Genomic DNA, 26,698 nt, shown 5'->3' on the forward strand with positions numbered 1-26,698 from the left:
CAGCTCCCAGCCCTCCTGGCCAGTGTCTAGCAACAGGGCTAGCATACTGTGTACATCTTTTTGTCACAAATGGGAGGCAGGCCTGGCTGTCTCCAGCGATGGAGCAGCGGGGGCCCAGAGCTGCCTTACTGGTGTAGAAGCCTGGGAGCTCACCAGATACCTATGCTTTTACTCCACTTCCTGAGCCATCTGCCAGGTGTCAATTCACACTCCTCACCTGGCTGTGTTCTCTGTGAGGGGCTCTGTGTCAGGTAGGCTCACAGGCAGGCAGGCAGGCCACAGAGCCCGAGACAGAGGTGGATCCCTCCCGAAGGTTTTACTGGAGGACAAGCCCAGAAAGGCACAAGGCTACACTAGGCAGAGTGACAGACACTGAGTCCCTGCCCAAGGGGTCCTGGGCCTCCCTCTCTGGCTGTGGGAATGCCATGAAGACGGAGGTGTCACATGTCTCCCAGCTTAGCCTTGGAAGTCAGGACTGGGAGGGGCTCCCCTTTCTCCTTAGGAAGTCTTGGGTGCTAGAGCTGTTTTTCCTTACAAGGAATTTTCTCTTAAAGAAAACAGGGGAGGAGCTTTTCTAGGAGCAGAGTGATCAGCAGGGGCCTGGGACCCTTCTGTCCCATTCCTTTAAGGACCTCCTCCCTCCACTGATCCTCACAAGGTCAAATGACACAGCTCAGGGGTTGAGCCCCCTGTTCCTGGTAGGGTTTAAATGGACACAGTATCCTAAGGTGGTAGGCGGAGTGTGGGCAGACTGTGGAATTCTGAGGTTTAAGGATTCTAAGGTTTGTTTGGTTGTTTGTGTTTTTGTTTTGGGGGTTTTAGTTACTTGTTTTGAGACAGGGTTTCTCTGTGCATCCCTGTCTGGCCTGGAATTCACTTTGTAGAACAGGCTGGCCTTGAGCTTCACCTGCTGGGATTGAAAGGCCTGCACCACCATGCCCAGCAGGGTTGAAGTTTTATGTCTTTCCTCTGCACGTATGTATGTGCGCCACATGTGTGCCTGGAGCCCATGGAAGTCAGAAAAGAACATCAGAGCCCTTGGAACTAGAGTGATGATGGTTGTTAACCTTCACATGGATGCAATGAATTGAAGGGGTCCTCTGCAAGGGCAGCAAGTGTTCCTAAGTGCTGAGCCATCTCTTCAGCCAAGAGTCTACGTTTTAACAGCTTCTTTCAAAGAAGTTCACAGTAGATGACTGCTTGGTTTCAGTAGGGGGAACCTAGTTCCTGTCATCGGTGAGGTCTGTGGGGAGATGGGCCAGGCCAGTGTCCCTGGTACAGCTTTAAAGCAGGGGAGGCTGGGGTATGTTCTTGGTTCCCAGCTGTTCCCTCCCAAGCCTAATTCCCTTTGTCCTCCTCCTCCTTTTACAGACAAGGTCTCACGATGTAGCCCTAGATTGTTTGGAACTAGTTACTCAGTTTATAGACCAGGCTGACCTTCAACTCAGATCTGTCTGCCTCTGCCTCCTGAATGCCAGATGGATTAAAGACATGCACCACCATGGTGGTGCATGCCTTTAATCCCAGCATTCGGGAGGCAGAGGCAGGCGGATCTCTGTGAATTCGAGACCAGTCTGGTCTACAGAGCTAGTTCCAGGACAGGCTCCAAAGCCACAGAGAAACCCAGTCTCGAAAAACCAAAAAAAAAAAAAAAAAAAAAAAAAAAGACATGCACCACCAAAACTGGTTCCTGTCTTTTAAACCAACCTGCTTCAGATCCCAGCACACGGTGCGCCAGGCGATGGGGAGCACCCTGTGTCTGGGCTGTTTCTGGAGGACTCCTCGGTGGTTGTGTTAGTGGACAGAGGAGCTGGATTAATGACCTGGAACTGACTTGGGAAGTTTGTGCTCTCCAGAGCCGTGGGTCCAGCTCTAGTTCCTCTTCCAGAGAGCCACCTGGCTTGGCTCCATCCTGGACCCCCAGACTTTCTACCCACAGATCTAGGCAAAGCCCAAAGAACTCAGGAGGAAGAAGTTCAGAAGTTTATTATTGCCTGACTGGGTCAGGTCACTGGGCTCTGTGGTCACCGGACTTTGTCTTTCTTCTGGGACAATGGCTTCCTCCAGAGAACCAATAGGACGAGCAAATTTACCATGAGCTGCACGTGGCCAAAGATGGAGACACCATAGCTGCGGTACATCAGGCCCCCCAGGGTGGGTCCTACGGTGCGAGTTAGTGGATGCACGGATGCAGAGAGGCCCAGCATGGTCCCTGGGAGAAAGGGGGACTAGCAGTCAGATCCTGGGCAGGTCTCTGGACAGGCCGCCTACCTTCTGGCCATAGCCCAGCCTTCTGCCCATTGTTCATGGATGGCTTGCAGCAACCCCCCCCCCCCCAATTAAGCACAGTACCCTCCACCCACAGGGTCAGTTTCCCTGTGTAGATGGGACTGAGCCTCTTTTCTAGAAATTTCCCAGGCAAGGGAGGACTCTGGGAAAGAGGTCACTGGTCGGGAATAGGCTCCACTGTCCCAGACCTGTGAGTGTAGATGTGATCTGCTCGCGCTGGGCTCCACCCAGGACATCCAGGGTGCTGGACTCCACACTCTCCCCAAATGGTGACTGAGATAGCTAGTGTGGATTTGACTAGGGAGGATCTGGTATCCCAGCCACATGTAGGACTGTAGGGCTGGCATTCTGGTCGGGTATGGTGTCCCTAGTGCCTCTTATATGGCCCTTTCTCTTCTGTTTCTCCACCATCCTCCTGTAGATTCAATGGATCTCAGGGGTCAGGGCCAGGGCTCTAGGGGCTACCAGTGTCCTTGCCTGAGTATGTGAGCCCCTATTTCCACGTCTCTGGTCAGTTGTCTTACTGTAGACATGCCTGCATAGGACCTTGTTAAAAATGACTTCAAGTGGAGAACCATCCCCAGGTGGGAGTCATACTTTGTCCCATTCTCCTCCAGAAAGCGACCGACTGACCAAGCTTTGCTACTCACTGGCCAGGGTCTTCTGAGACCAGGCTTTTAAAAAACTGGGCCAAGACAGGGGCCTGCAGGCCCCGCCCACACCCAGGGCCGGCTGTGGGGAAACTCAGGCGAAGCCTCTCTCCCTGCCCACACGCCTGCAGACACTAACTGACACCGGGCAATTACCGCCCCCTCTGCGGGCTCCTGTTCCCAGGCGAACCAGGCTCTGCTCTTTCCAAGCTCAGGGGTGGTACTACAGGCATGACTCGGCCTTGGTGGCTGGGCCTGCTCCTCCTGGCCAGCCCCACCCTCCACTTGCCTGGCCTCAACACCCCTTTTCCTCCTTCCAGAGTGACTTCCTGGCCCAGCCCTTTGGAGCTGCCGTCCTGGCAGCAGGGAGTGAGCACCCTAGATGGGCTTGGAGGCCAGGCCCAGATTTCCCTAGCTGCGTGGATTCAAAGACTCCATTCAGAAAGCTCTGAGCACTGTTGTCAGGGATGGGGAAAGTCTCCTGCGCTGTTCTTCTCTGGCCTCTTCACCACTCCAGCCACCAGCTAGCTGTCTTTCTAAGTGGCTCTCTAAGCCCTTCAAGGTCCACATCTTTGCTCCTCTGGCCTCTGCCTAGACAAAGTCTCTGGTCCCTCCTCTAATTTTTAGTGAAATTCTGGCACGGATCAGAGTTGAGACAAATGCCTCTCCAAGAAGTCCTCCACGTGTGCCCTTGCCTGACTCTGTGCTTGTCAGAAGGGTTAGGAAGGGACGGGGTCTTTACTTGGGCTCTTCTTCCTTGTCACTTGCCTTCTCCCTTCTCTGGCCCAGGCCGCTGGGAGGAACCCTGACTCCTGGGGCCCCTGTGTACAGCTCACCTGTGTCTGAAGCGGACACAGCCTTGGTCAACATGCTGTCGGTGACCACATTGAGGGTACAGAGACTGAATACCAGGCCAGGCACCAGAAGACAGAAGTGGAGAACATTGGACATCAGCGCCTAGCAGGGCAATGGGCAGGGCTGTGCTGAGCAGAGAAGTTCCAAAGCCAGGTGGCAACCCACCCTGAGGTCCCACCCATAACACTCCACCATGGAAGATGCCTTAGTTGGGGAGGAGAGAGTGCAATGTGGCCTAAGGCAGGCCAGGGACTTAGGCACACACAAGACATGGATGGAGGATGGCCTGAGACTCGTTCACAGAGCGGGCATGTGTGTGTGTGTGCGTGCATGCGCTCACCATGCCCAGTCCCACAAGAGCATAGACCAGCACACTGGATTGCAGCAGGGCTTCTTCCGGGAAACGGGTGCTCAGTCTTCCAATGACCAGGCCTTGGATCACCTAGGAAGGGCGGCAAGGAGGCAGAGAAGGCAGTCTAGACCAGTTGTTCTCAACAGGTGGGTTGAAACCTTTTTGGGGTCAAATGACCTTTTCACAGGGGTTGCCTAAGGTCATCAGAAAACACAGATATTTATGATTCACAACAGTAACAAAATTACAGTTATAAAGTAGCAACAAAAATATTGTAGCTGTGGAGGTCACCTAAACGTGAGAAACTGTACTTTTTAGTTTGTTTTTTTGTCTTTTGTCTTTTGGATTGTTTTGTTTTTGGAGACAAGGTTCATCTGTGTAGCCCTGGCTGTCCTGTCCTGGGACTTGCTATGTAGACCAGGCTGGCCTCGAACTCAGAGATCCACCTGCCTCTGCCTCCCAAATGGTGGTATTAAAGGTGTGGGTCACAACCGCCAGGCTTTTTGTTTTGTTTTGTTTTGTTTTGTTTTTTTTTTGTTAAGGAACTGTATTAAAGGGTTGCAGCATTAGGAAGGTTGAGAACCACTGGTCTAGACCACTTTTGCCCTTCTGCCCTTTCGAAAGTGTTCCGTCAGGAGAGAAGGCATTCTTTTGTTTTTTGTTTTTTTTTTTAGTTTTTTGAGACAGGGTTTCTCTGTGGCTTTGGGAGCCTGTCCTGGAATTAGCTCTGTAGACCAGGCTGGTCTTGAACTCACAGAGATCCGCCTGCCTCTGCCTCCCGAGTGCTGGGATTAAAGGCATGAGCCACCATTGCCCGGCGAGAAGGCATTCTAAAGAGACACTTGGGAGCCTCTGTCTGGCCATCAGAATTTTGAAACAATGGACCCAAGACATTGGAATTCCCCCAGGAGTCTCACGCTGGGGAAGGGAAAGGCTGAAGCCTGGTGCCAGCCAGAGGGGGAGCCTGTCTCCCAGAGAGATCTCATGGAGTTCTGAGAACTTGTCAGACCGCCTTGCAGGAGAGCCTGGAGCTGACAGTGATGGGTCAGTGACGGGCAGGTTCACACCCTGACCAGGACTGCTTAGCTATGCACACCTCCTGCCCCCTATTTAACCCTGAACCTCATGTCCGGACCCCCAGGACAGACTCGGGAGTCTCTGGACCTCTTTGTCCCTCTTCCCAGTGTGGCTGCACTGAATGACTCTCCTCTCTGCTTTTCATGGTTACCTGTCTCTTTAGTTGACCTTTTGAGGATGAGCGGCTGACTGAGCCAAGATTGTTAGGGCTCTGGGACCTAAGCCCTGACCCTGACAATTCTGAAAATACCTTCAAGGTATTTTCAAGGTACGAGGACCTCTTGGTGGCTGGTAGCCCCTCACCGTCTGCATCCCTTGAGAGTACCCTACCCCCAGCAGGGACTACAACCAGAGATGTGAGTCACCTGGCTCCTAGAAAGTCACAAGGTCATAGGGCAATGCCTCCTATGACCTTCTCAGCAAAAAGGGAAAGAGAATCCATGCCAGGGACACTCAGGGACACCAGAGACATGACTCAACAGCCCAGGCAACCCAGGGTGAGGCTCACTATCTCGTCTCTCAGATAGGAAGTACCGGTCTCTACCAGGAAGGAAGTGTGTGAGACCAAAGGCCAGGACCGTGTAGAGTCTGAGCAAGGAGCTGTCAGGCTACTGGGGCCAGGGATTGTCAGGGTTCATGGGGGTTGGACTCAGGCTTGCAGAGCCCAAACCGGTTCATCCACAACCCCCACTATGCCTGGCAGAACACTGGTGCGTCCTAGAGAACCATCAATGTCTTAGAAAAACAAATCCTCTCTAGACTGGTTTTATGGAAGCATTTAATCCTGGCTTCAGCCACTTGGACCTCCATCCAGACTAACCGCCCCAGCCTCGACTTCCCCATTAAATTGAAAATAAGCTTCTAGACGCCATGCAGGTCTCACCGTTATCTGACAAAACAGTCAACCAGTCAAGAAGGCCACTTTCCCTCAGGCTTCCCAATAGTACCCTCTGCCTTCCCATAGGGTCACCTAACCAAGGCAGTCCCTGCTGCTGTCCCTCTGCCTAGCAGCAAAAACCTAAGTCTCTCCTCTTTTACTAATACTCCCTACCACTCCCCTTGAACCAGCAGGCCACCCTTCCCTGTAAATGCCAATATTGCCTGGTGTGGACCTACCAGGTCTTTGTCGCCATGGAGATCACACCCCTCACCCTAATCCCAGTCACTCCTTCATTCCTTTCTATTTCCTTAGGCCTGTGTCCTCCTCCTCCCCCTTTCATAGTGTCTCTCCCTCTTACTCAGAATTTTCTTTGGTACCCTAGGAGGTCTGTACTGCCCCTATTCAGTGCCCGCTGAATGACTAGCATCCTAGAATAGCTCTGGGTGATAGTCGGGTATCAGGGCCATCATAGGAGTCTCTCTTGAGGGGACCTTAAGAGACATGGTCTGCTAGCCAGATGGTGGTGGCTCATGCTTTTAATCCTAGCATGCAGGAGGCAGAGGCAGGCAGAGCTCTGAGTTTGAGACCAGCTTGGTTGACAGAGTGAGTTCCAGGATAGCCAGGGCTACACAGAGAAATCCTGGCTCCCAAAATGAGAGAGCCCCACACCCTGGAGGCAGGGCTCCCAGAGACTAATGCTCTCTGCCCCGTGGCACTCTCTGCTCATGCTCCACTCACCATCTGGAGGATCCCGATGAAGGACATGAGATAGCCGGCCTCTGCCGCCTCCAGCTGGAAGAAGTCCATGGAGATGATGGAGAACATTACCAGGAAGAGGCCTGGGCAGAGGAGCAGGTCAGTTATGGTGTCAGGTCCCAGTGCAGCATATACCTCCCTCCTGGGTCCTAGGCAGGGGACTTGCATTTGACACCATCTGGGATTCTGTAGCAGTTGACTCCCTGGGGGCTGCTCTTAAGTAGTCTCTGTGAGCTATAAGGTGCCAAGCTGAGAACCCAGGGCATCATGGGAGCTCTCAGAGGCTCCTGCCACTTAGGTGTGTGTGACGGGGTGAGTTTCAAGTTCCAATCACTGTAACTGAAACATTGCAGCCTGGATTGGTGGACCTGGTCCCAGCTGGCAGGTGGGGCAGCTTCCTTGTGGCCCCATCACCACTGCTAGGGGCTTCAGTCTGGTGTTACACAGCCACAGAGCTTCAGGGTCAGGAAAGAGCCAAACCTTTGGGGCTCTAATACCTTTGAGCCCATAGTGGGATCAGTGGTAGGGCTGTTGCCTGGCTTTTGTAAGGCCCTGGGTTCTATTCCCAGCACCACAAACAAAAACCTTCAGACTGCAGCGGTCTGAATGACAGGGTCATGATGGTACATTCAAAGTTGGGCAGACTGGGTAAAAAGATCCTGTGTTCCTTCACCAGATGGCCAGAGCAAGAGGCTCCAGAGTCTGGCTGCCTCTCAGGCCTATATGGCACTTCTGGAAGCCAGGTCTGGGTGCGGAGACATAAAGGTTAGCGAGAATCTGTGGGCTGTGTGCCAGGTGGCGACCCACAAGAGGATCCAGAGCCCGGCAAGGAGGACACTAGCTACCCGTGTGCTAGCACACAACCTGAATCTGCACCCACAGTGTGTGCTGGGAGCCCCCGCAGATGTAACTGGACAATAAAGGACTCCAGGCAGAGTAAAACATCACCTAGATCTGGGTCCCCAAGGCTTGGGTTCTCAGCCACCCCAGACCCTGGACATGGGTGGAGATGAGGTAGTGAGACTCACCTGCAGGGAGGCCAGAGATTACCTTGACCAGGAATACAGGCAACACTCTGGGCAGCAGCAGCAAGCGGGTGATGGCCTTCAAGTCAAACACACCGGCATCGGATCCACCTGGCCACCCAGGACATCAGTCAAAAACACTGGTTGTGGGGCTCTGACTGCCAGCTTTGTCCCCCTCCCCCCACAGCCTCAAGATACTTTGTCCAACTCAACACCCCTGCATCCCAGGCAGGGTGGGAGGGGGGATGATTAGGAGAAGAGGCACCTGGCATCAGGTAGCTCTGCTAGAACGTTCCTAGATCTTATATCTTTTTGACAAGGATAGTTGCTCCCGGCCCAGCCAGAAGGCAATGATAGCTAAGCCAGAGAGGTATGCCTTGACACCTAGGACACTCTCAGCTGTCCCTAAATGTCCCCTGAGGCCCTGTATCACAGCTTCCAGTCCCAAGCAGTCTCCCAGGTCAGTCCCCATCTCAGTCTCTGGGCAGAGGCACAGAGGCACCCTTCTGAAGAGCCAGGCTGGCCCACATTTGCAGCCACCTCAGTGGGATCTCCCACTAAGCCAGTAACACCACATGACTCTGGACACTCGGCACCTCAGAGACTAGCAGCCGCCCTCACGCCTCCTGTGTCCCCTGAGTGTTCCCTGACTTTTGTAAACTTGCCTGGTAGGGCTTCCCTGCTCAAGGGCCTTGGCTTGCCTGACTCCCATAACTGTGCCCAGTTTGACCTACAAGGAATCAGCAGCAAGAAGTAGGTAGGAGACTTTATCTCCTCTGTGTCCCCTGAACCCCTTGGCTGGAAAGTCTTTCCATTCCCAGTAGAGGTGCTGGGTACTGACTTCTGGGGCAAAGTGGTATATCCACTGGCCATGTGGGCAGGTGGGGCTTACCCTGATGGGCCGACTGGACACTGGTGTCCTTGGTGGTGACAGGGATACAGGTAAAGCTGAGGATAGCTCCTAGGAATGTGACCACAAAAGCCACTATGGCAGGACACTGGATCCTGGTGGGGGGACGACACACAGCCTGGGTCATACAATTGCAGGGATATACTCTGAAGCAACCTCCCCCCCCCACACCTTGTCTCTTTGGCCCCATTAAGACCTCACCTGCTAAAGGTGCTCAGTCCCAGACACTTGATCCCTTAAAGCATTTTTACAGATTGACAGTTGCCCCAACATGCAGGCCCTGCAGCCTCTGGGAGGTGGGGGGTGGGGAGAGTTGCAGTGCTGGGTTAGAGTGGCCTTGCTCATGGTATAGCTGGTTCCCAGGTTCCCAGGGTCAGGCAGGCTTGTGGGTGTCCCTGAGGACAGCTTTAGAGACCTAAGACCAGGGGCAGGGCACCCTTGTCAGTCAGGACAGGCTGGGCACCAAGTGATCTCTAATAAATCACCTTTCTTCCTCCAAAAGACCCTTCTCCACTCCCTAAGGGGCAGGACCTACCAGGGTTGGGGAGTTTGGGTTCTGTGTCTCAGGCCCCTGATGCATGATTCTGTAGGAAACCGTTCTGCCTGCCAGAGACTCACTGTCCCTTGGTGCCTTGTTATGAGCCATGGGACAACCCAATACTTCCAGTATAGCCTGTCCCTCTGGAAAATACAGGCACCTGGGGACTTGTCTTTCAGATCTCAGAGTCTCCTCTAGTGCCCAGCCCAACACTTCCTCTGAGGAGGGAATTTCTCTGAGCTAGCCGAGGACTCCAGACCGGAACACCCTTCCCTCCTCAGATTCGAGAACTCCTACATACTCAGCACGGGCCCATCCCCCAAGCCAGCCCCTGGTCTCAGTAGGGTTCTCTTTACCACTCGGACCCCATGAGCAAATGGACCTAGGCTGGACCTTGCACTGAAAGTTCAGCAGGCAAATGCGATCAGCTGTTCACACGGACTGTCGAGGTACTGCCCCAGATCAGCACCGTCCCATACCTGCCCTGTTCTGGCTCCTGGACAGACATGAGTGAGAGTGGGAGTCTTGGGAGAGCCCCCAGTCTGCCAGACGAGGCCAATTCAAGCTGCCCATGCCCCTCTCCCATCATGTCCACGTTCACTGATATGTATCATCTCTCTTATTCAGAGGGACAATGTATACAAACAATAGGCATATACAGGTGCCTTTGCTAGAACTCTGACATACATCTGCAGGCAGGAGGTACCAAAGAAAGCAGTAGGGCCACTCACTAATAGAGACCAGACCTCAATGGCTCTCCCCAGTGTGGGGCTGGTACATCTCTGTTGATATTTTCCTATCCACCAGGGCAATTGGGCATCTAGTTCTGACTGCTATGGTTCCTTCAATGGGCCCCTTCCTTCGTCAATATCAGGGAACATAATACTGGACCCCAGAATGAGACCTCTTCAGGCCCCAAGGAACTTGCAGGGAATGGTGGGTGACATAAGGATGGACACCCTTTCCAGCGGCTGCCTCAGAGGCCTTTCTTTTGGCTTCTGGTCTCCAAAGCCCCAACGTTACTGTGTGAGGCCCGGCCAGGACAAAACCTGCTTTTTTTAATTAGATTCTCCAGAAGCACTCAGGAACAGAGGTAGCCACCCATGATCTTATTTTAGCAAACTGGTGATAGGGGAGGGTAGGTGCTAGGGTGCTAGGTCCCTTCTTGGATCCTGTCTGTCTTCTGAGTGGTGACCCGCCAATCAAAGGTTAGTACTGCCCTGGGAATGCAGGGCTCCCAGGAGAAGCTGAGCCCACGGAGCAGGCTATTGCTGTGAAAGCTGGGACACACGCCACTCACTTCAGACTCAGAACTCCACAAAAACACAACAGTGAGAGGGAAGCAGGCGAGAAGAAAAAGCCAGCGCTGGGAGTGGGGACGTGTGGCTTAGGGCTAATATTCTTACTGAGTGTATGCAAGGCCCTGGGTTCAATCCCCAGTACTGGGGGATGGGAAGTGAAAGTCAGGGCCAGTGAGACGGTTCAGAGAGTAAAGGCGTCTGGGGTCAAGTCCGCTGACCCGAGTTTAAGCCCCAGAACCCACGTGCTAGGAGGAGTGAACTGACCTCTACAATCTCAGCATGGCGCATGCGCATGCTCCCTCCTAACACACACATGATGCAATACAAAAACTTAGGGGCTTGGGGAAATGGCTCAGCAGTAAGAGATCTTTCTGCTCTTCAGAGGACCCACGTTTTATTCTGGGCACCCATATCGGTAACTCACAATTGCCTGAAACTCTAGCTCCAAGGGGCACGACACGTTTCTCAGACTTTTCTGACCTCACACTCACACAGGGTACCCATCCGCAAATTAAAAATATATAATTGCCAGGAGGTGGTGCAGACCTTTAATCCCAGCAGAGACAGGCAGATCTCTGAGTTCCTGGCCACCGTGGTCTACAGAGTGACTTTCAGGACAGCCAGGGCTACACAGAAAAACTCTGTCTTGAAAAGGCAAGCAAACAAACTGACAAACAAACCAAAAAAAATCTCCAAAACCCATAAAATAATAATATATTTTTTTCTTTTTAATAAAGGTCTCACTCTGTAGCATTGACTGACGTAATACTTGCTCTGTAGAGGCAGCTGGCCTCAGCCTCCCGGAGACCCACCTGCTTTCCCCCCTCACCTGCTTCAGGACTTCAAGACATGCACTGCCTTGCCTGGCTAAAATTACATAAGAATTTTTTTTCTTTTCTTTTCTTTTCTTTTTTTTTAAAAAAAAAGAAAATTGTAGGGCAGCTGAGATCCCTAAGGCTTTCAAGCTGGTGGGATGTCGTGACTTCCCTCCAGGGCCTTTGCGTTATCACACCCCAGCGTGTAATCTAACAGACTCTCCCTCAGGGTCCCGCCTCTGTGACTTACACAGGTGCAAGGCCACGCTGGACAGGTTCTCAGAACACCACACACTGTGTGCCTCATTTTATACTTTCCCATTTCCTTCTTTTAATAAAAATGATTAATTTATTTTATTTCATGAGCATTGTTGTTTTGTCTGCACATATGTCTACACATAGGATGTTAGATCCCCGGGAACTAGAGTTACAGATAGGTATGAGCTGCCATGTGAACCCAGGCTCTCTTTCTCTGGCTTTCTTCCTCTCTCCTTCTCTCTCTCCCTCTCACTCTTTTTCTATCTTCCTTCCTCCCCCTGCACTTCTCTCTTCTTTTGAGATACAGTCTCACTATGTAGCCCTGGCTGGCCGGCCTGAACTCACAGACATCTGCCTGCTTCTGCTCCCCGAATGTTGGGATTAAAGGCCTTCTCCAGCCTGGCATAGTAGTGCAGATGCAAAGACAGGTGGATCTCTGTGAGTTTGAGGACAGCCTGGTCTGCATAGTGAATTCAAAGAGAGTCAAGGACTACATAGAGCCTGTCTCAAAAACAAACAAACAAAAACAAAACAAGACAAAAACAAATGAGCAACAGGGCTGGAGAGATGGCTCAGAGGTTAAGAGCACTGACTACTCTTCTGGAGGTTCTGAGTTCAATGCCCAACAACTACATGATGGCTCACACCCATCTGTAATGAGATCTGGTACCCCAGAATACTGTAAACATAGTAAATAAATAAATATTTTTTTAAATGTACTCTTTTTTTATATTCATTTATTTATTATGTATACAATATTCTGTCTGTGTGTATGCCTGCAGGCCAGAAGAGGGCACCAGACCCCATTACAGATGGGTGTGAGCCGCCATGTGGTTGCTGGGAATTGAACTCAGGACCTTTGGAAGAGCAGGCAATGCTCTTAACCGCTGAGCCATCTCTCCAGCCCCCAATAAATAAATCTTAAAAAACAAAACCAAACAACAAAAGGCATATGCCACCACACCTGGTACATTTTATTTATCCTTTTTTTTTTTTTTTTTAAGTTGAGCCAAGACTTCAAGGGCAACAGTTCAGCCTCTCATTGGCCCTTCCCACCTTTTTCTCATCCATTGGATGAGTGGCAACTGGGTGGGTGGGCACATGGATACCTGTCAGAGATGAGGAGTCCTCTATAGATACTGTTCCCATCTTCCCTGGCTACCTCACTGCATAGCCCCAGTTGCATATGAGGGCTGGACCACAGCCCTGCCTGTCTCCTCGCCACTGTCCTGGAGCCTGGCTACCCACATGCTATCTGCCGGCCACGAAGAGGCTTCTGGCACTGCAGCCATAGCTCAGCAAATGATAGTCACTGCTCTTCTCCCCTCATTTCCAGGGCCTGTCTGTGATACTGAGGGTGGCCCTCAGCCTGGCCTAGACTCTGCCCAACCCTATCGGGGCTCCTACTGTGTTTCAGGATGACAACTCCTTCCTCACCACTCTGGACCTCTGCCCAGTGTCTCTGAGGCCCTGAGAGGTCCTAATTGTAGAGCCAAGGTCCTTGATGCCAGGAACTAACGTGCAGATGTGGGTCAAAGCCTCTAGTTACACATTCTCTCCTGTAACTTGGGAGACAGGGTGCATACGCATACGATGCCTGACACAAGAGGTGGGGGCAGGGGACTCCAGAGCACCATTGAACACCCAGCCCGGGGCTTAGTCAGAAACCACCTGCACCACCTGCCCTGTAAGTGCCCAGCATGCAAGCCCCATGGCTAAGATGAATCTGAAATTAAAAATCCTGCAGCTGGGGTGCTCCTATAACCTCCAAACAAAATTTGAATACCCCTGACCTACTCCTGCCTAGCCTAGAGCTCCCTCCAAACTCCTCTTCCCGCCTCTTTTTTGCAACGTACTCCAACCAAATGACCAGTTTCTTCTTGCCCAGAGCCTTTGAAGACTTGAGGGTGATGAACAGCCCCCTCCTCCCTGGCTTTGAGAGACCCATGCTCTAAGGCCTCAGGGACCAGATAAGATTTGCAACCAATGTGTGGTAAGTCTTGGGTAAGTCTCTGAGCAGGGTGTCACAAGGGCCACTCTGTATCTGTGTCCAGGAGGGTTTGCAGGTGGTCACTCTTATCTCCGGGGAACCTGCCCCTCAGGGCTCGTGGCTGGATATTTTCTAGTTCATTTTTCAAAGTCCTATCAGACTTGGTGGCGTCTGTTCAAATTCCTGATGTTTGTGGATGAATCCAGACTCCTGCTGGGACAACAACATGCTGGATGGCCATAGCTGAGCCAGTCCCCACTGGGATGGGTAAAAGCAGTCCCAGTCTTCTGAGGCCCTGGGACACAGTAGCTCTGTCTTCCCTGACGATCCTGCTCTGAGCGCCCATGGGACCTGCCAGCTTGGATCTGAAGAGGTGGCACAGTGGAGGCTCGTTACCACCTCCGTTTTACTTACAGCAGAGATTCTCAACACCTTTGAGGGCTGAAGGATCCTTTTATAGGGGCCATGCATCATCAAATATCCTGTGTATCAGACATCTCCATTATGGCTCATAACAGTAGCAAAATCAGTTACAAAGTAGCAGCAAAATAATTTTATGGTTGGGGTCACCACAACATGAGGAACTGTATTAAAGGGTCACCGCATTAGGAAGGCTGAGAGCCACTGGCTTTACAGGCACAACTGGCAGCCTGCCTAGTTTGCCAGTCACTGTTTCATGCCCCAGATCTTCATCACTGAGGCCACTTTCACAGTCCCCAGGCTTGAATTTAGATGTCTCATGTTGTCTTAAACACCACAGGTCTCCTAATACCCACCAGTAAGCCTGATGACTCCACCTTCAAAAGAATGAAGACCTGACCTCTCCGGCAGTCCTCACCTCTCCATGCTATCTCTCAACTACCTGGGAACTCATTGCAACTCTGCCTCCAAAGGGCCAGAACCCTAACAGCAAGGACTTTACTGCATGGCCACTAGGGGCTCCATAGGTCTTGTGTGCAGTACTGATGGTGGTCCCAGAGACAATATGAAGATATTGTCTTCACCACCCCAAATACCCTTTTGGACATTTTGCCCATCTTACCGGCTCTGGTCATTCTCACCCCTCGAATCTTTTCAAATAACCAGGGTATCTTATCTGTAGGACCGTGCCTCCATTGACGGGCACCCCCTTGCCCTCACAAATGCTGCTGCCCACCCGTAGGCAGGGCTCCTCTCTGCTCCCATGCCATGACCCTGGATGTACTCAGACTAGAGGCTGACTCTTAATTACCTGAATTGGGTCCTGAGAGACCCTTCCAAAGACCAGCCCCAGGCTGTGAGAAGTTGGGGTTCAGGGTGATAAGTCAAGGACCACCCCCACCTGCTGATGTGTATGCAGATAGATGCTCTGGGCTCAGGGCCATTGTTGGGCAGCTCAGTCTCCTGAGACCGAGCATTAGGCTGGCCCAAACCAGTTACAGTCTGCCCCTGCTCCAGTGCCAAATCCACTTCCTCCTCACACCTGCTACCCCAGGCTTCAGAGATGGGCATAGTTGGGACCTTCTAGGGGGACAAGCTCCCAGGAGTGGCCAGAGAGACAGGGGACAGGGAGACCCCTATGAGGCCTTGATGTCCATCAAGGAGGGGGAGGGTAAAGTATGGGTCGCTCTTGCCTGAGGCCAGGTCAGGAGCAGCTGGGAGTTGGGGGTTGGGGAGCATATTCAAGTTGTCCTCACTGTGGGACACCTGGGTCCTGGGTCTCTATGGGGATGAGAGGTGACTGCAAATGGGCTAAATACCCAGGCCTCTACACCCTCACAAACAGGTGGGGGACAATCACGCTCACAGCCGCATGAATCCTGGCTGCTGGTTAGTCATGTCCGGTGGGACAAAGATAGACCCCTCAGTTATAAGTCATTAAGAAAGAACTTCCCATGCACCTCCCACAGGTTCAGACAGCTCGAGGTCAGCTTTGCTCGTGAGGGTTCAGATTCTTAGGTATGTGACAACCTGAAGACGTCCCCCACTTTGTCCCCAGGTCTGAGCACTGGATTGCCTCCTCATTTGAATCTCAGATCCCCACTCAATAAATGAGATGCTGAGCTGGGCCTCTTTCTATGTAATATAAATGTCATGGTTATAAAGGGTCTCAGAGCTTGGGATAAAAGAAGGTAGTGAAATGGATAGACTATTCTGGAAGGTGTGACAGAGGTGGCCATCTTGGGGGTGCTGAGAAGGAAAAGGAAATGAGCTGTGTCTTCTTAGTCAGCGGCTGGGGTGCAGGAAATGCAGGTGAGGACCGTGCGAGGGACTAGATGGGGTAGGTTGCGAAACGCGCGGACGGCAGTGACTGTACACTATCAGGGTTGCTCACCCCTGCAGCACTGGTGAACTCGGAGGACCCATGGACCCACACCACAGGTGAGAAAACCTGCTGGAGTAAGGGGATGTACCCCTCCCTGCCCCTGGCAGCAGGACAGTGGCCTTGGGTATCCCCTGAAAACTGCCTTCCCTGTGTTCCTGCATCCTGAAAAAGGCTCCCCCAGGCCACCTCTTCTCCCCTGCACAGCCAGTCTGGTTTTGCAAGCTGATCTCTCCTGCTTTCCCGTGGTCCATTCATGGACCCCAGAGTAGAGGCTACAGGGACAAACCCTTGCTGGGCCTGAGTCAACTTGTTATTGCAGCTCAGTTCCCTGCCCTCTGCAAAGCCACACAGTCCTCAGCTCCTCTGCCTCCTAAACTTGTAAGGCCAGGCACATCTGGGACACTCTGGAGGGGGCAGCAATTACTGTCCTCCACTGGCAGAGGTGCTCAGCTGGACATCTGTTCCACAGTCCTTTGGATCAACAGTCGTCCTCCCAGGGGACCTTCAAGCTGCTCAGACCTCCTAGGGAGAGCCCGGTTTGGACTGCATATTGGCACTGAGACTTGAGTTTATATTTTGCTCCCATCCATGGAAAAAAAAAAAACAGCCAAGAAACTACCCTCTGTCCTGACCCCAGTGGCCATCTCTGGTCCAGTCACTCTCACTTGGATGGTGTAGAGCCCTCCACCCTCATCTTCCTCCCGGGTACCCATGCCCACTTCTCAGCTCTCCCTTTCTTTGGCCCCTGCAGCCACTTGGCCTCCTTACTTCCCTGGACCCCAGGGTCTGTACATTTTCTGCTTATTTGCCTCCCTCCTGCCCTGCATTGGGTCTCTACTTAAACTTAACCTGCTCAGAAATCCTGATGATCACCCATCCATCCCCTCCCCTTCATCCTGGTTTCTTTCTTTCCATATCTCACATAGTTTAATCTAACTTATTATTATTATTTTGGCTTTTTCAAGACAGGGTTTCTCTGTGTAGCCCTGGCTGTCCTGGAACTCGCTCTGTGACCAGGCTGGCCTCAAACTCACAGAGATCCGCCTGCCTTTGCCTTCTATGTGCTGGGATTAAAGGCGTGCACCACCACCACCTGACTTCAATCCAACTTTATAACATCTGTGGGAAATGTACTGTCTTTTTCTATCAAGCAGTTAAATAAGACGAAACTTCATTTAAAAAAAATATAAAAGAGCTGGATGAGGTGGTGCACGCCTTTAATCCCAGTACTTAGAAGGCAGAGGCAGAAAAATAGATTCCAGTGGGGTTGAAGTCAGCCCGCTCTGTCGAGCAAGTTCTGGTAAGTTCCAGGCCAGCCAGGACTCTGCATAGCTCTGCATAGTGAGACCATGTTCTTTTTTTTTAAAAAAAAAAAAAAAAGAAGAAGAAGAAAGAAAAGATAAAGAAAAATGAAGCGCCTGGCTGAAACTCAAATTCCTCCAGGGTCATCAGTTCTTGGAATCAAAATCTGTGCTCAAGGTCAGGAATTCTGCTCCAAACCTCACCTGCTTATCAGCTTGAAATCGGCAGATCTAGTCAAATACCAGACCAAGCTCCAAGCACTCAGAATAAAGCACAGGAGAACAAACCTAACTCAAACCCCATCGATAAGCTTGCCCCCTCTTGCAGAAGCAAAACTTTTTGCCTTGCAGGTCATTCTCTTTGCCTAGTTAGTTGTTTTCTTAGGACCTTAGACCCACTTCTAACACAGCCTAGAGACCTGGGCTGTCTCATTCCCAATTGTGCCCCAGAATGTGGAATCCTGGGGGGGCACTTGTTAGATGCTCGATTAGCACTAGTGAGCTAGACAAGCTATTAATAATTATTATTAATGTTGAGAGGGCATCCAGGTCCATGTCAACGACCTCTGCCATGTGTCCCTGGCGACCTTCTTGCCAGGCCAGGTCTGTCTCCACTGCAAGGGACAGACAAGAGAGCCTGCCGCAGACCATCCTAGAGCCGTGCTGCAACGGGGCCCTGGTGTTAGCCCATACCTGCTACTCTGAGCTCAGCCATTGCCCGGATGCCTCTACTGTCACTGGGTCGGTCTGAGGAAATTTGGGGAGCCTTGGTTACAGGGCCTGGTTTGAGGAGGAAGCCAAATCCTAAGAATTTAGGACTGACATTGTTAATCCAAGATGAGAGAGCCTGGTTGTGACAGATATGTCCTTCAAATATCACCTCCAAAGCACAGGTTTTAGACACTCAGAAGGCTCTGTCCAGGAGAGAGCCTACAAGGAACTGTATCCATCTTGAGGACACAGGCTCCTCTGAGAAGAAGCACATGGCCCCTACTGGATGAGGCCCCTGCCCCAACACCACAGCTGACTTCATGGGAGTTTTGGGGGGGTGGGGACAGTAGGAGCAGGCCGACTCTTAGGATCTCATTCGGATGGGTGCAGGAGGTTTGGGGCAAAGATCCAGGGAACATGCTAAGCCCACGGTGAAGCTTTTCTCCCAAGGAGACCTCACTTGGGTCTGTCCCCACTACAGGAGGGGGCAGACAGGAGAGCCTACCAAAGACTATCCTAGAATTATGTTTTTTTTTTTTTGAGGTCTTTCTAAGGGGACAAAGAACTGAGTCCTCAGAGCAGGGTCAGGTGAAGAATTCTGGGGCAGAGAGCTGGGGACTTGGTAGAAGCCTAACTTGGTGGATGTCCTTAAGTCTGCAAGCCACTGTCAGAACTAACTTTTAGAGTTGAGGAAAACAGGCACACAGGGCGGGCAGCACACTGGGGTATCTATCCCCTCCTCCCTCTTCCTCGAAGGGACTCCGGCCACAGCCCCCCTCCCGAGAGAGAGCCACCTCTAGAAACAGCGTGAATGAGATTTTATGCAATAAGAATGAATGTGAGGAGTCCCAGTCTACACAGGAGTGTCAGAGGCACCTTCCCAACCCTTCCTCCGGGACAGGACACACGTTTCCAAAGCGGCACTTTTGCGCTTTGGGCCGTAACAATGGCGCCCCCTGGTGGCGACACTACCCAACGCTCCACCCACCCTGCAGGTTGATTCCCCAAATGTTTGACATTTAAGTGGGGAAACCAAGTCTCAGAGAGGTGCTGCTGCTGGCTCAATGGTCTGAGGGTGAGCAACCTGCCAAGTGCCTTCCCGGCTCCCCAGGCCCTCGCCAGGCCACTTACCCATACGTGGTGCTAAGGGTTCCGCCAAGCAGGGAGCCGAAGATCATTCCAACGCCGAAGCAGAGACCCAGCCGGCCAAGGGCCGCTGGCCGTTCTGCGGGCGCTGTCAGATCTGTGATGACCATCTGGGCAGCTGCGGGTAGGAGGGGGCTGAACTGGACCCGACCCCTCACGGTGGACAGCCCACTCAGGAGTCCAAGCAACAAACTCCTTCAAACTCCTCCAACTAGGCCAGGCCTGGCAGCCCCTCCACCCAGACTGTATTCCCCCCGCCACACACAGCCCCTCCACAGCACCCTCCACCCAGTCCACACCTCTACAACCTCTCTACTCTGTCTGGCCTGTCTTAGACCACGCACCACCTCTCCATCCCACTCACCCACCACCTGCCCCTACCTGAAGCCACGCCCTCATCTCTCCCCTCTACCCCCTTTCCACCAGGTCTACCCACTAGTCTCTACCTGTAAGCGTGTGCATGAGTGCTGAGGGTAGGCGCGAGGCGAAGAGCAGGAAGACACCAGGCAGGGCTGGGCTGCAGGAGGCTGCTAGGAGTAGATAGAGAGCCGAGGCTGCCACGAAGGAGAGGGAGAGGGCTGCCCGCGCCCCATACTGGTCTGCGAACCTGGGGCAGCAGGGCGAGTCAGTGCCCAGCAGGCAGGGCCCTTCCCTCACTCCCCACTTGGGGCTGCTGGGAGGCTGGTGAAGGACCACCCAGGGCAGGTGTGGGTATGTGGGCTTCCATCAAGGAAGTCATCTGAAGGTCCGCTAGCTGGAGTTTGGGGTATCACTAATGCGGCACCAAGGATGCTTGGAAGCCAACCAGACGCTGGATCTCTCTTACACCCATTGAATAGGAGGGGCGGTCATGTGGTCTTGTGGATTCTGCATCCCTCACACACCATACCTGCCAAACACGGGCCCACCCAGCAGCTGAAGCGTTCCAAAGATCGTTTGTAGGTAGCCAAAGTTGACAGAATCGAGGCCTAGTGTCCGAGACAGATACTGAAACACAAGAAGGGTCTGTAGTCAGGTCACTTCAGACAAGTAAGGGTGGGAGGGAGCAGAGGGCAGTGTCATGGGAGAGGAGGCCTTCCTTGGGGACCCTCTTCCTCCCTCTCCAGGTGGACCCTGTAGGAGTCCCTAGCCAACGACTTCTGGCCCAACCCCTCCACAGGACACGCTTCAAGTGAACCACAGAGAGACATCCATCCTCAATGTCTTGTCCTCAAATAGTAATAGCACTGTCCTGCCCAGCAAGTAACTTCCCTGAACCTCTGAGATGTGGCCCAGCCCAGACAGTCTGCTCTGTGAGTTCCTTAGGACTCAGGCCCTTTTGAGGGGCTGACTATCTGAAAGGAGAAGAGAGGTGGCAGTATTCCTATAGAGGACCCAAGCAGTCCTGGGACCCCAGGATCTTATTCTCCCCATCCAGCTGCACCCCACATGAGTCAACATCTCCCTCCAGATCTCTGCCTCCTCCTTCCTCCTTGCTGGCCCACCTGTCACTAGCCCCATAGGCATCTGTCCCAAGGCTAACACTCCTTAAGCTCTCCTCTCTCGAGACCTTCCTGAGGGCCCTGTTCTAACAATGTTGGGATTCTCCCTGGTGCCTTCTCCTCCAGTTCCCCTCACAGCCTTGGGTGCTGACCCAGGTGCTCCAGCTCTCTCCTGCCTTGCCCAAAGCAGTTGCTTTTTCTCCTTCCTCCTTCCTCCAGCAGTCTGCTCAGGGAAACCCTAGCCGGCCCCTCTCTGATTGGCACCTGCCTCAGTGGCTTGCTTCTTCCTCTGTGACTCTGTGCTCTAGACTGTCCTGGGCCTCCTACCTCATCAGTAGTTCCTGCCATCCTCCTTTCCCACTTGGAGAGCCTGCTGTGGCCATTTCTGTCATGTAGTGCCCCATGCCTCTGACCCACGGCCAGCACGTTCCTCCTCTATTCTGTGCCTTGTCTGAAATCATGTCCTGCACAGCATGGCAGGAACTAGGGATCTGTCCTCCTCAACACCGACGAGGTCCTTGACTGTTGTTTCTTTGATTTTATTTTATCATTTTTTATTATACGTGTATGGCTGTTTTGTCTGCATATAGTCTGTGTACCATGAGCATTATAGCCCCCCTGGGACTACAGTTACAGGTGGTTGTGAGCTTCCATGTGGGTGCTGGGAATCAAACCCTAGTCCTTTGGAAGAGCAGTCAGTGCTCGTAGCCAGAGAGCCCCTAATATTGCTTCTTCACTGCAGGCAGCATCTGCCCTCCCAAGATTGGGTCCATCTCTGAACTCCTTTCTCTCACCCTCCCTCACATGTAACCCACCACTGACAGCAGATCTGCCCCCTTTGCACCCCTCCACGGTTGTCCCTAGTCATCCTGGAATCTGCAGCTCCTGATGAGTGTGGTCCTGGGACTTCAATGCCTCTTCTCTAGCTGCAGGCTCAGCACACCCCAGGGCCTCTGCATGGTAATGCTTCTTCGGCTGCCTTCACCCCTTTGCTCTTCTGTTGCCTTCTGACCCCAGATCTGTCGTGTGCCCTCACCCTTTCTCACTCCCGACCATTTCTTCTTTCACTGCACCGTGTCAATGTTACACCAGGACCTCTGAAACCCTGCCAGCCACCAGCTCTGAGGGCCAGGTGTCTGGTCAATTGTGCTCTGATGTGTCACAGTCCGGGGTCTGTGCATAGGACTTCATGAGGATAGGCTGGCCAACCAGAGCCTCTCTGTGGGAGCCACTGCAGGTTCATGCAGGCTGTTCCGAGGCTGAAATACATTCTCCTCCCCGTGCCAACCCTCCTTTTATGAGGAGGAAGGTAAGGCTCCTGTCCAGGTGCCAACATTTCAGGAAGGAGGCTTGGGGTGGGGACCCGGGCTATCAGTGAATGAGCAGAGCTCAATTTAAGAAGGCTGATGGAGGGTGGGGTCCTGAGCTGAAAGTGTCTGTCACTCCCAGAATGACCATAAAGGTCAGGGCTGCCTCTAACCCAGATTCCCAGCTGCAGGCAGGGCCAGCTCTGCCGCTCTAGTCTCCAGGGACAGAGGAGTGGAGGGCCATGGCAGCCAGGACTCAGGCTTCATTTTTCTGGTCATATCTAACTCTGTTCTTTGTATTTCTGAACTTTGGACTTTTGGGTACAATGTGAGCAGGGTTCTGGCTTCAATCAAAACTCCTGTGTGCCCAGGTATCTTACTTCTACCTAGCCTGGCCTGCTTATCATACTGAGGGCCAGGCCCATATGCTGAGTGGGTCCCAAGCCTAACATAGAGCCAACCTCAACCCAACACTCCAGCTAACCTAGCCTTGCGAATCTCCAAGAGAGCATTGTAAGGTGGTGTGTGGCCAATGTCATAATCCCACCCAGGCTGGACAGAAAAGGGAGATAGATAGTCGACCTCTGAGTCCTAGATGCTGCTGCCTGTATGCCGTGGACTCCTGTGGTCCAGCTCCATACAGTTTTGTTGAGTGACTAAACTCTAGTGAAAAGTAGGAACGAACCAAAGGTTGTAGGCAGGCATCCTGTAGCCAGAGGTGACTATTCTGTTCCACCCTGCACTGATTCTGGTAGATCCAGCAAGGCTGTGGGACCAAGTCCCTGGGGTAGGAGAGAAGCCAGTGAAATGGGTAACATGGAATAGGGTATAACGTAAGGGATACCTAGAAGGACAAAGGGATGGACAGACACAAAGATCAGAAAAGACTGACTGCCTACAGCCCTTCAGGACAGGAGCTGAGTAGGTGTCAGGCATAGGCACCCAGGGGAAGAACGGGGCAGAGGGCAGTAAGTGAGGCGGCTATAGGAGGAGAACACTGTCTCAAGAAAGGCAGAGAGGGCAGCTCACAGGTTGATGGGGGTGTCAATGGGTCCAGTTCCTAGGATTCTGAACGTATCCAGCAGCATCAAGCCCCACCTTGCTCCCTGCCATTGCCCACCAAGAAGGCAGTGCTGGGCCTCCGGTGTGGGGTGTGGGTGTTACTCACTGGTAAGAAGGAGAACTGCATGAAGAGACAAGTTAGCTCCAGGGCAGCCAGCACATAGGTGAGTGTGATGATCCCTTTCCGGTGAGCACCCATGCTGCCAGAGAGCTGGCCAGACATTCCGGACAGGCGGTATCTGGACCTCTGGAGGAACCTGAGCCAGAGCAGGGCAAGCCTTGCGGCAGGCAAGGGGCAAAAGTCCTGTTGATTCTGGCTGGGTGCTGACTCACCAGGTTGGAAGGGGTGGCCTGTGCCTGCAGGAGAGGGAGAAGAGAGTATCGAACCATAGAGCTCGTCAGGGCTCTCCAGCTACCTCGGCCTTCAAGAGTGGGTCGGGTACCCTCTCCATCTGCTGGCTCCTGGTCTAGGGCACAGCCTCCATAGAAGAGGAAAAGGAGCATCCCATACTTCAGAGGGCACCCTCACCCCAAAAGGGAGTCTGACTGAGTCCCCAGATGTCCTCCACAGGAAGACCCCATGCCTTACTTCTTTTTTTTTTAAATATTTTTTTATGGTTTATTTAACTTTATTTTATGTGCATTGGTGTGAAGGTGTCAGATCCTCTGCAACTGGATCTTCAGACAGTTGTGAGCTGCCATGTGGGTGCTGGGAATTGAACCCGGGTCCCCTGGAAGAGCAATCAGTACTCTTAACCACTGAGCCAGCCCTCCAGCCCCCCCCCCCCCATGCCTTACTTCTAGAGGGAAAAGAAGGCAGGTAGAGTTTCTGGCGGATACTTTTGGCGTATGTTTTTGGTATGGGGCTGACACAAGTCATTACGCAGGGGCCTTTTTGTATCCACCGAGAACCTTCCTTTTTCTGGGACCTGTCTGAAGCTCTAGGGTTTTCTGGTGTTGGAGTAGAGAAGGGACTGGGGGACAGCTCAGCTCTTCAGGCCCCACACTTGTAGGGCAGCTCAGCTTCACTTAGAGTGGGGTGCTTTCCTTCCCTCCCAACCTCTTCCACGGGTGGGAACCAGATGTTACAGGCCTGGCTGAGCCCATTTCAAAGTTTTGCCTGACTTCACCATTAGAGCCCCAGGACAGCCTTCACCCGAAAGTCCATCAAGGGCCCTGATACTTGGTATCCTACGCTCTGGAAGCTCAACAGGTGACCTCTGTACCTGTCTTCGCGGGAGAGCATGGGTTGCAGTCCTCGTGGCAGAGCCCTCCCAGGTGTTTTTGACACCCGCCCTTCCTTGGTGACCCGGGAAGGTCCCACCCCCCAATAACCTGGGCCCTCCCTCTTTTCCAGGGATGGCCCGCCCGCCTGGCAGCTAGCTCCACCCACCCTGAGGATCAGGGCAAGCCGGCAAAACAGCCTCTAAGCATTCATTGGCCAACCCAGACACGCATCCCGAGGCCCCGCCCCACTACCCGCCCCTGAGGGTAGTTCCAAGTGTTGGGCTTCGGTCCTGCCCTGGACGCTACCCTGGTCGGGAGGAGGCTGGAACTCTGACCGCTCAAGCAGCAGAGGGTGTCCATTTCGGGTTGGGGAGGGAAGATGAGAAGGAGGAAAAAGAGAAAAGGAAGGAGGGAGGCTGGACCTGGGATCCAGGAGAAAAAGGGAAAGCAGAAGCCTGGGGTGATGCAGAGATATTTCACTTGTCTGGGCAACTCTTGAACACTGGACCTCTCTCACTGATCAGGAGGTTTCTGGAAGCTACAGAAACGCCTCCTTTCCCCTATGTCACCCTGCCTGCCCTGTTCCAACACTCCTGGAGGAGCAGAGAAGCCTGGTACCCAGCACTTCAGCCCAGATGGCACAATGAGGGAAGACACGGTTCTGATCTAGTTTGGCCGAGGCCCGTTACTATCCATACCCATTCCTCTATGAGGGAAGACATGGTTCTGATCTAGTTTGGCCGAGGCCCGTTACTATCCATACCCATTCCTCTACAGACAGGTTGATTATTGCTAAGAAACCAGATGCCGCCCCCGCCCCCCCCCCCCACACCTTTCTACCTTGCAGCCGAATAGGGGTCAGGTCACAGGCCACAGCGTCAAAATCAACACCTCCTTTGCTGTGTGCTCACCCTGACTCAGCAGATCAGAAACGGGAGGAGTTGTCACAGGGTGGGAGCAGACAGGGGGCGCCCAGGGAAGCCCATTGAGAACATGCCTCAAAACAGGTAGTCAGGGCCAGGGCCGTGGGAGTTCAAACCGATGGATCAGGTCTAGGGCTCTGTTCCCAGGTGTGTGCAGTATGTCTGGGGTAGATTCCAGGGTGAGAACTGGGATGGGAGATGTGTTGCAAGTGTGGATCCCAGGTCCTCTGCGAAGAGGCTGTAGGGGCCCACCATGGCTCTCTGAGGGTTGGAGGAGGAGACCCAGTCAGCCCGGGCTTCCAGACAGGAAAGATGAGATATAAAGGCTGCTATGGAAAGGGGAGGACTTGGGGGTCAGGAATCTCAGGACTCAGGGAAAGACCAGAGTCCAGGTCCTTCTGAGCTCCATCAGGAAGAAGTGTGGAATAGTTCCTGTCAGGTCAGATCCCTAGTAGGTTAATTCTTCCCCAGTGGACATGTGAAATCTTTACTGACCAGGGTCCTTGGGCAGAGCTTGGGGTGTGAATAAGACCACCTCGGGAACAGAGGGGGAGGCCAAGGATCCTCCGGTGTTCGTGATAAGCAAAAAGAAAAGGGGCAGGCTACTCACCCACAAAAAAGAGCTTGCAGTTTGGGAAACAGGCGCGTGGAATGAGCTTAGCTTTTGTACTTGTTCTAAACAGGCCCCAGAGGGGCGGGACACTTCCTGGTTGTGAGGGAGTGTGGGAAAATTGCCCTTCTGGCTAGAGAGGAACAGGGAACACTAGAACCTGGGATCTCTTTCTGAAGAGGAAGTAGCTTTCTCCGGGGGGCCAGTATTACTTACTGTGGCCACTGTTCTGCCAAGGAGAACAGCCCAGACAGCTGCAGGAAGGGCTGATTCCTATCTGGGGCAGGTTTGGGAGGCAGCTTCTCAGAAGGGGTGGCTACTCATCAGGGGTCTGAGGAGAAACACAGACGTAGCTGATTTAGGGAGGGTATGTCAGGCCGTGGGAACAGAATGGCAGGGCTCAGAGGTGAGAACAGGCAGCTGTGAACACCTGCTGGGGTTTGGACTTTAGGGAGTCCAGTGGGGTTAGGAGCAGAAATAGTGGGGCAGGAACATGGCCACATGTGCAGAGAAAGTCACCGTGACGGCCATGTGCTGGGGTTCAGGACACACCAGAGCTTCCCTGAGGAGAGAGATACAGCCTATATGATTTCCTGGGCTTAGTGATGTGGCTGTGAGGCAGGAACCTCACATAACTATTGAGCACTTACTGTATACAGGCTGTGTCTGTTTGGAAGAGAATAGCATTTATTATTCTTTGACAATTTCATACAAGTACACAATGTATCTTGATCGTTTGCACACCTAACTCTCTCTTCCCATTCTCCCTCTCATAACCTCCAACATCTGCCCCCTCTTTCACATTCCCTCTTCCTCCCTCTCCGGTTCTCTCTCCCTCTCTCCTTACTAAGTCCTCTAGTGCCACCTATTGGACTGTCTGATCTGTTGTCTTGATCTTACGCAGGTAACCATGGCTACAGGGAGTTCAT

The 26,698-nt window shown here is 52.8% G+C and overlaps 1 protein-coding gene across 1 annotated transcript; it reads right to left on the reverse strand.

The window, feature by feature from the left end:
* Positions 1–1,967: 1,967 nt before the first annotated feature.
* Positions 1,968–25,839, reverse strand: Slc22a18 (solute carrier family 22 member 18). Its single transcript, XM_041666672.1, has 11 exons — positions 25,770–25,839; positions 23,116–23,366; positions 20,049–20,146; positions 19,606–19,766; positions 19,145–19,277; positions 8,777–8,889; positions 7,888–7,995; positions 6,842–6,942; positions 4,135–4,236; positions 3,776–3,896; positions 1,968–2,212 (listed from the first exon to the last, which is right to left on the reverse strand). Exons 2-11 carry the CDS (start codon positions 23,230–23,232, stop codon positions 2,025–2,027), a joined length of 1,242 nt encoding a protein of 413 aa, XP_041522606.1. The 5' UTR covers positions 23,233–23,366; positions 25,770–25,839; the 3' UTR covers positions 1,968–2,024.
* Between the last annotated feature and the right edge of the window lie 859 nt (positions 25,840–26,698).

This window comes from Microtus oregoni, unplaced genomic scaffold (genome assembly GCF_018167655.1).
Source record: "Microtus oregoni isolate MIOR12 unplaced genomic scaffold, Mior012 000016F_ref0000370, whole genome shotgun sequence".
NCBI classification, from domain to species: Eukaryota; Metazoa; Chordata; class Mammalia; order Rodentia; family Cricetidae; genus Microtus; species Microtus oregoni.

Bases quoted from the DNA above. Each gene is read 5' to 3' on its own strand.
- Slc22a18 (XM_041666672.1), bottom strand. From the start codon at position 23,232: ATGTCTGGCCAGCTCTCTGGCAGCATGGGTGCTCACCGGAAAGGGATC. The intron at 19,278-19,605 runs GTAGAGACTAGT...TCCTACCCGCAG, and splicing joins ACTCATGCACACGCTTACAG to CTGCCCAGATGGTCATCACA. The intron at 2,213-3,775 runs GTGAGCTGTACA...CCTTTCTCCCAG, and splicing joins TGTGTCCGCTTCAGACACAG to GGACCATGCTGGGCCTCTCT.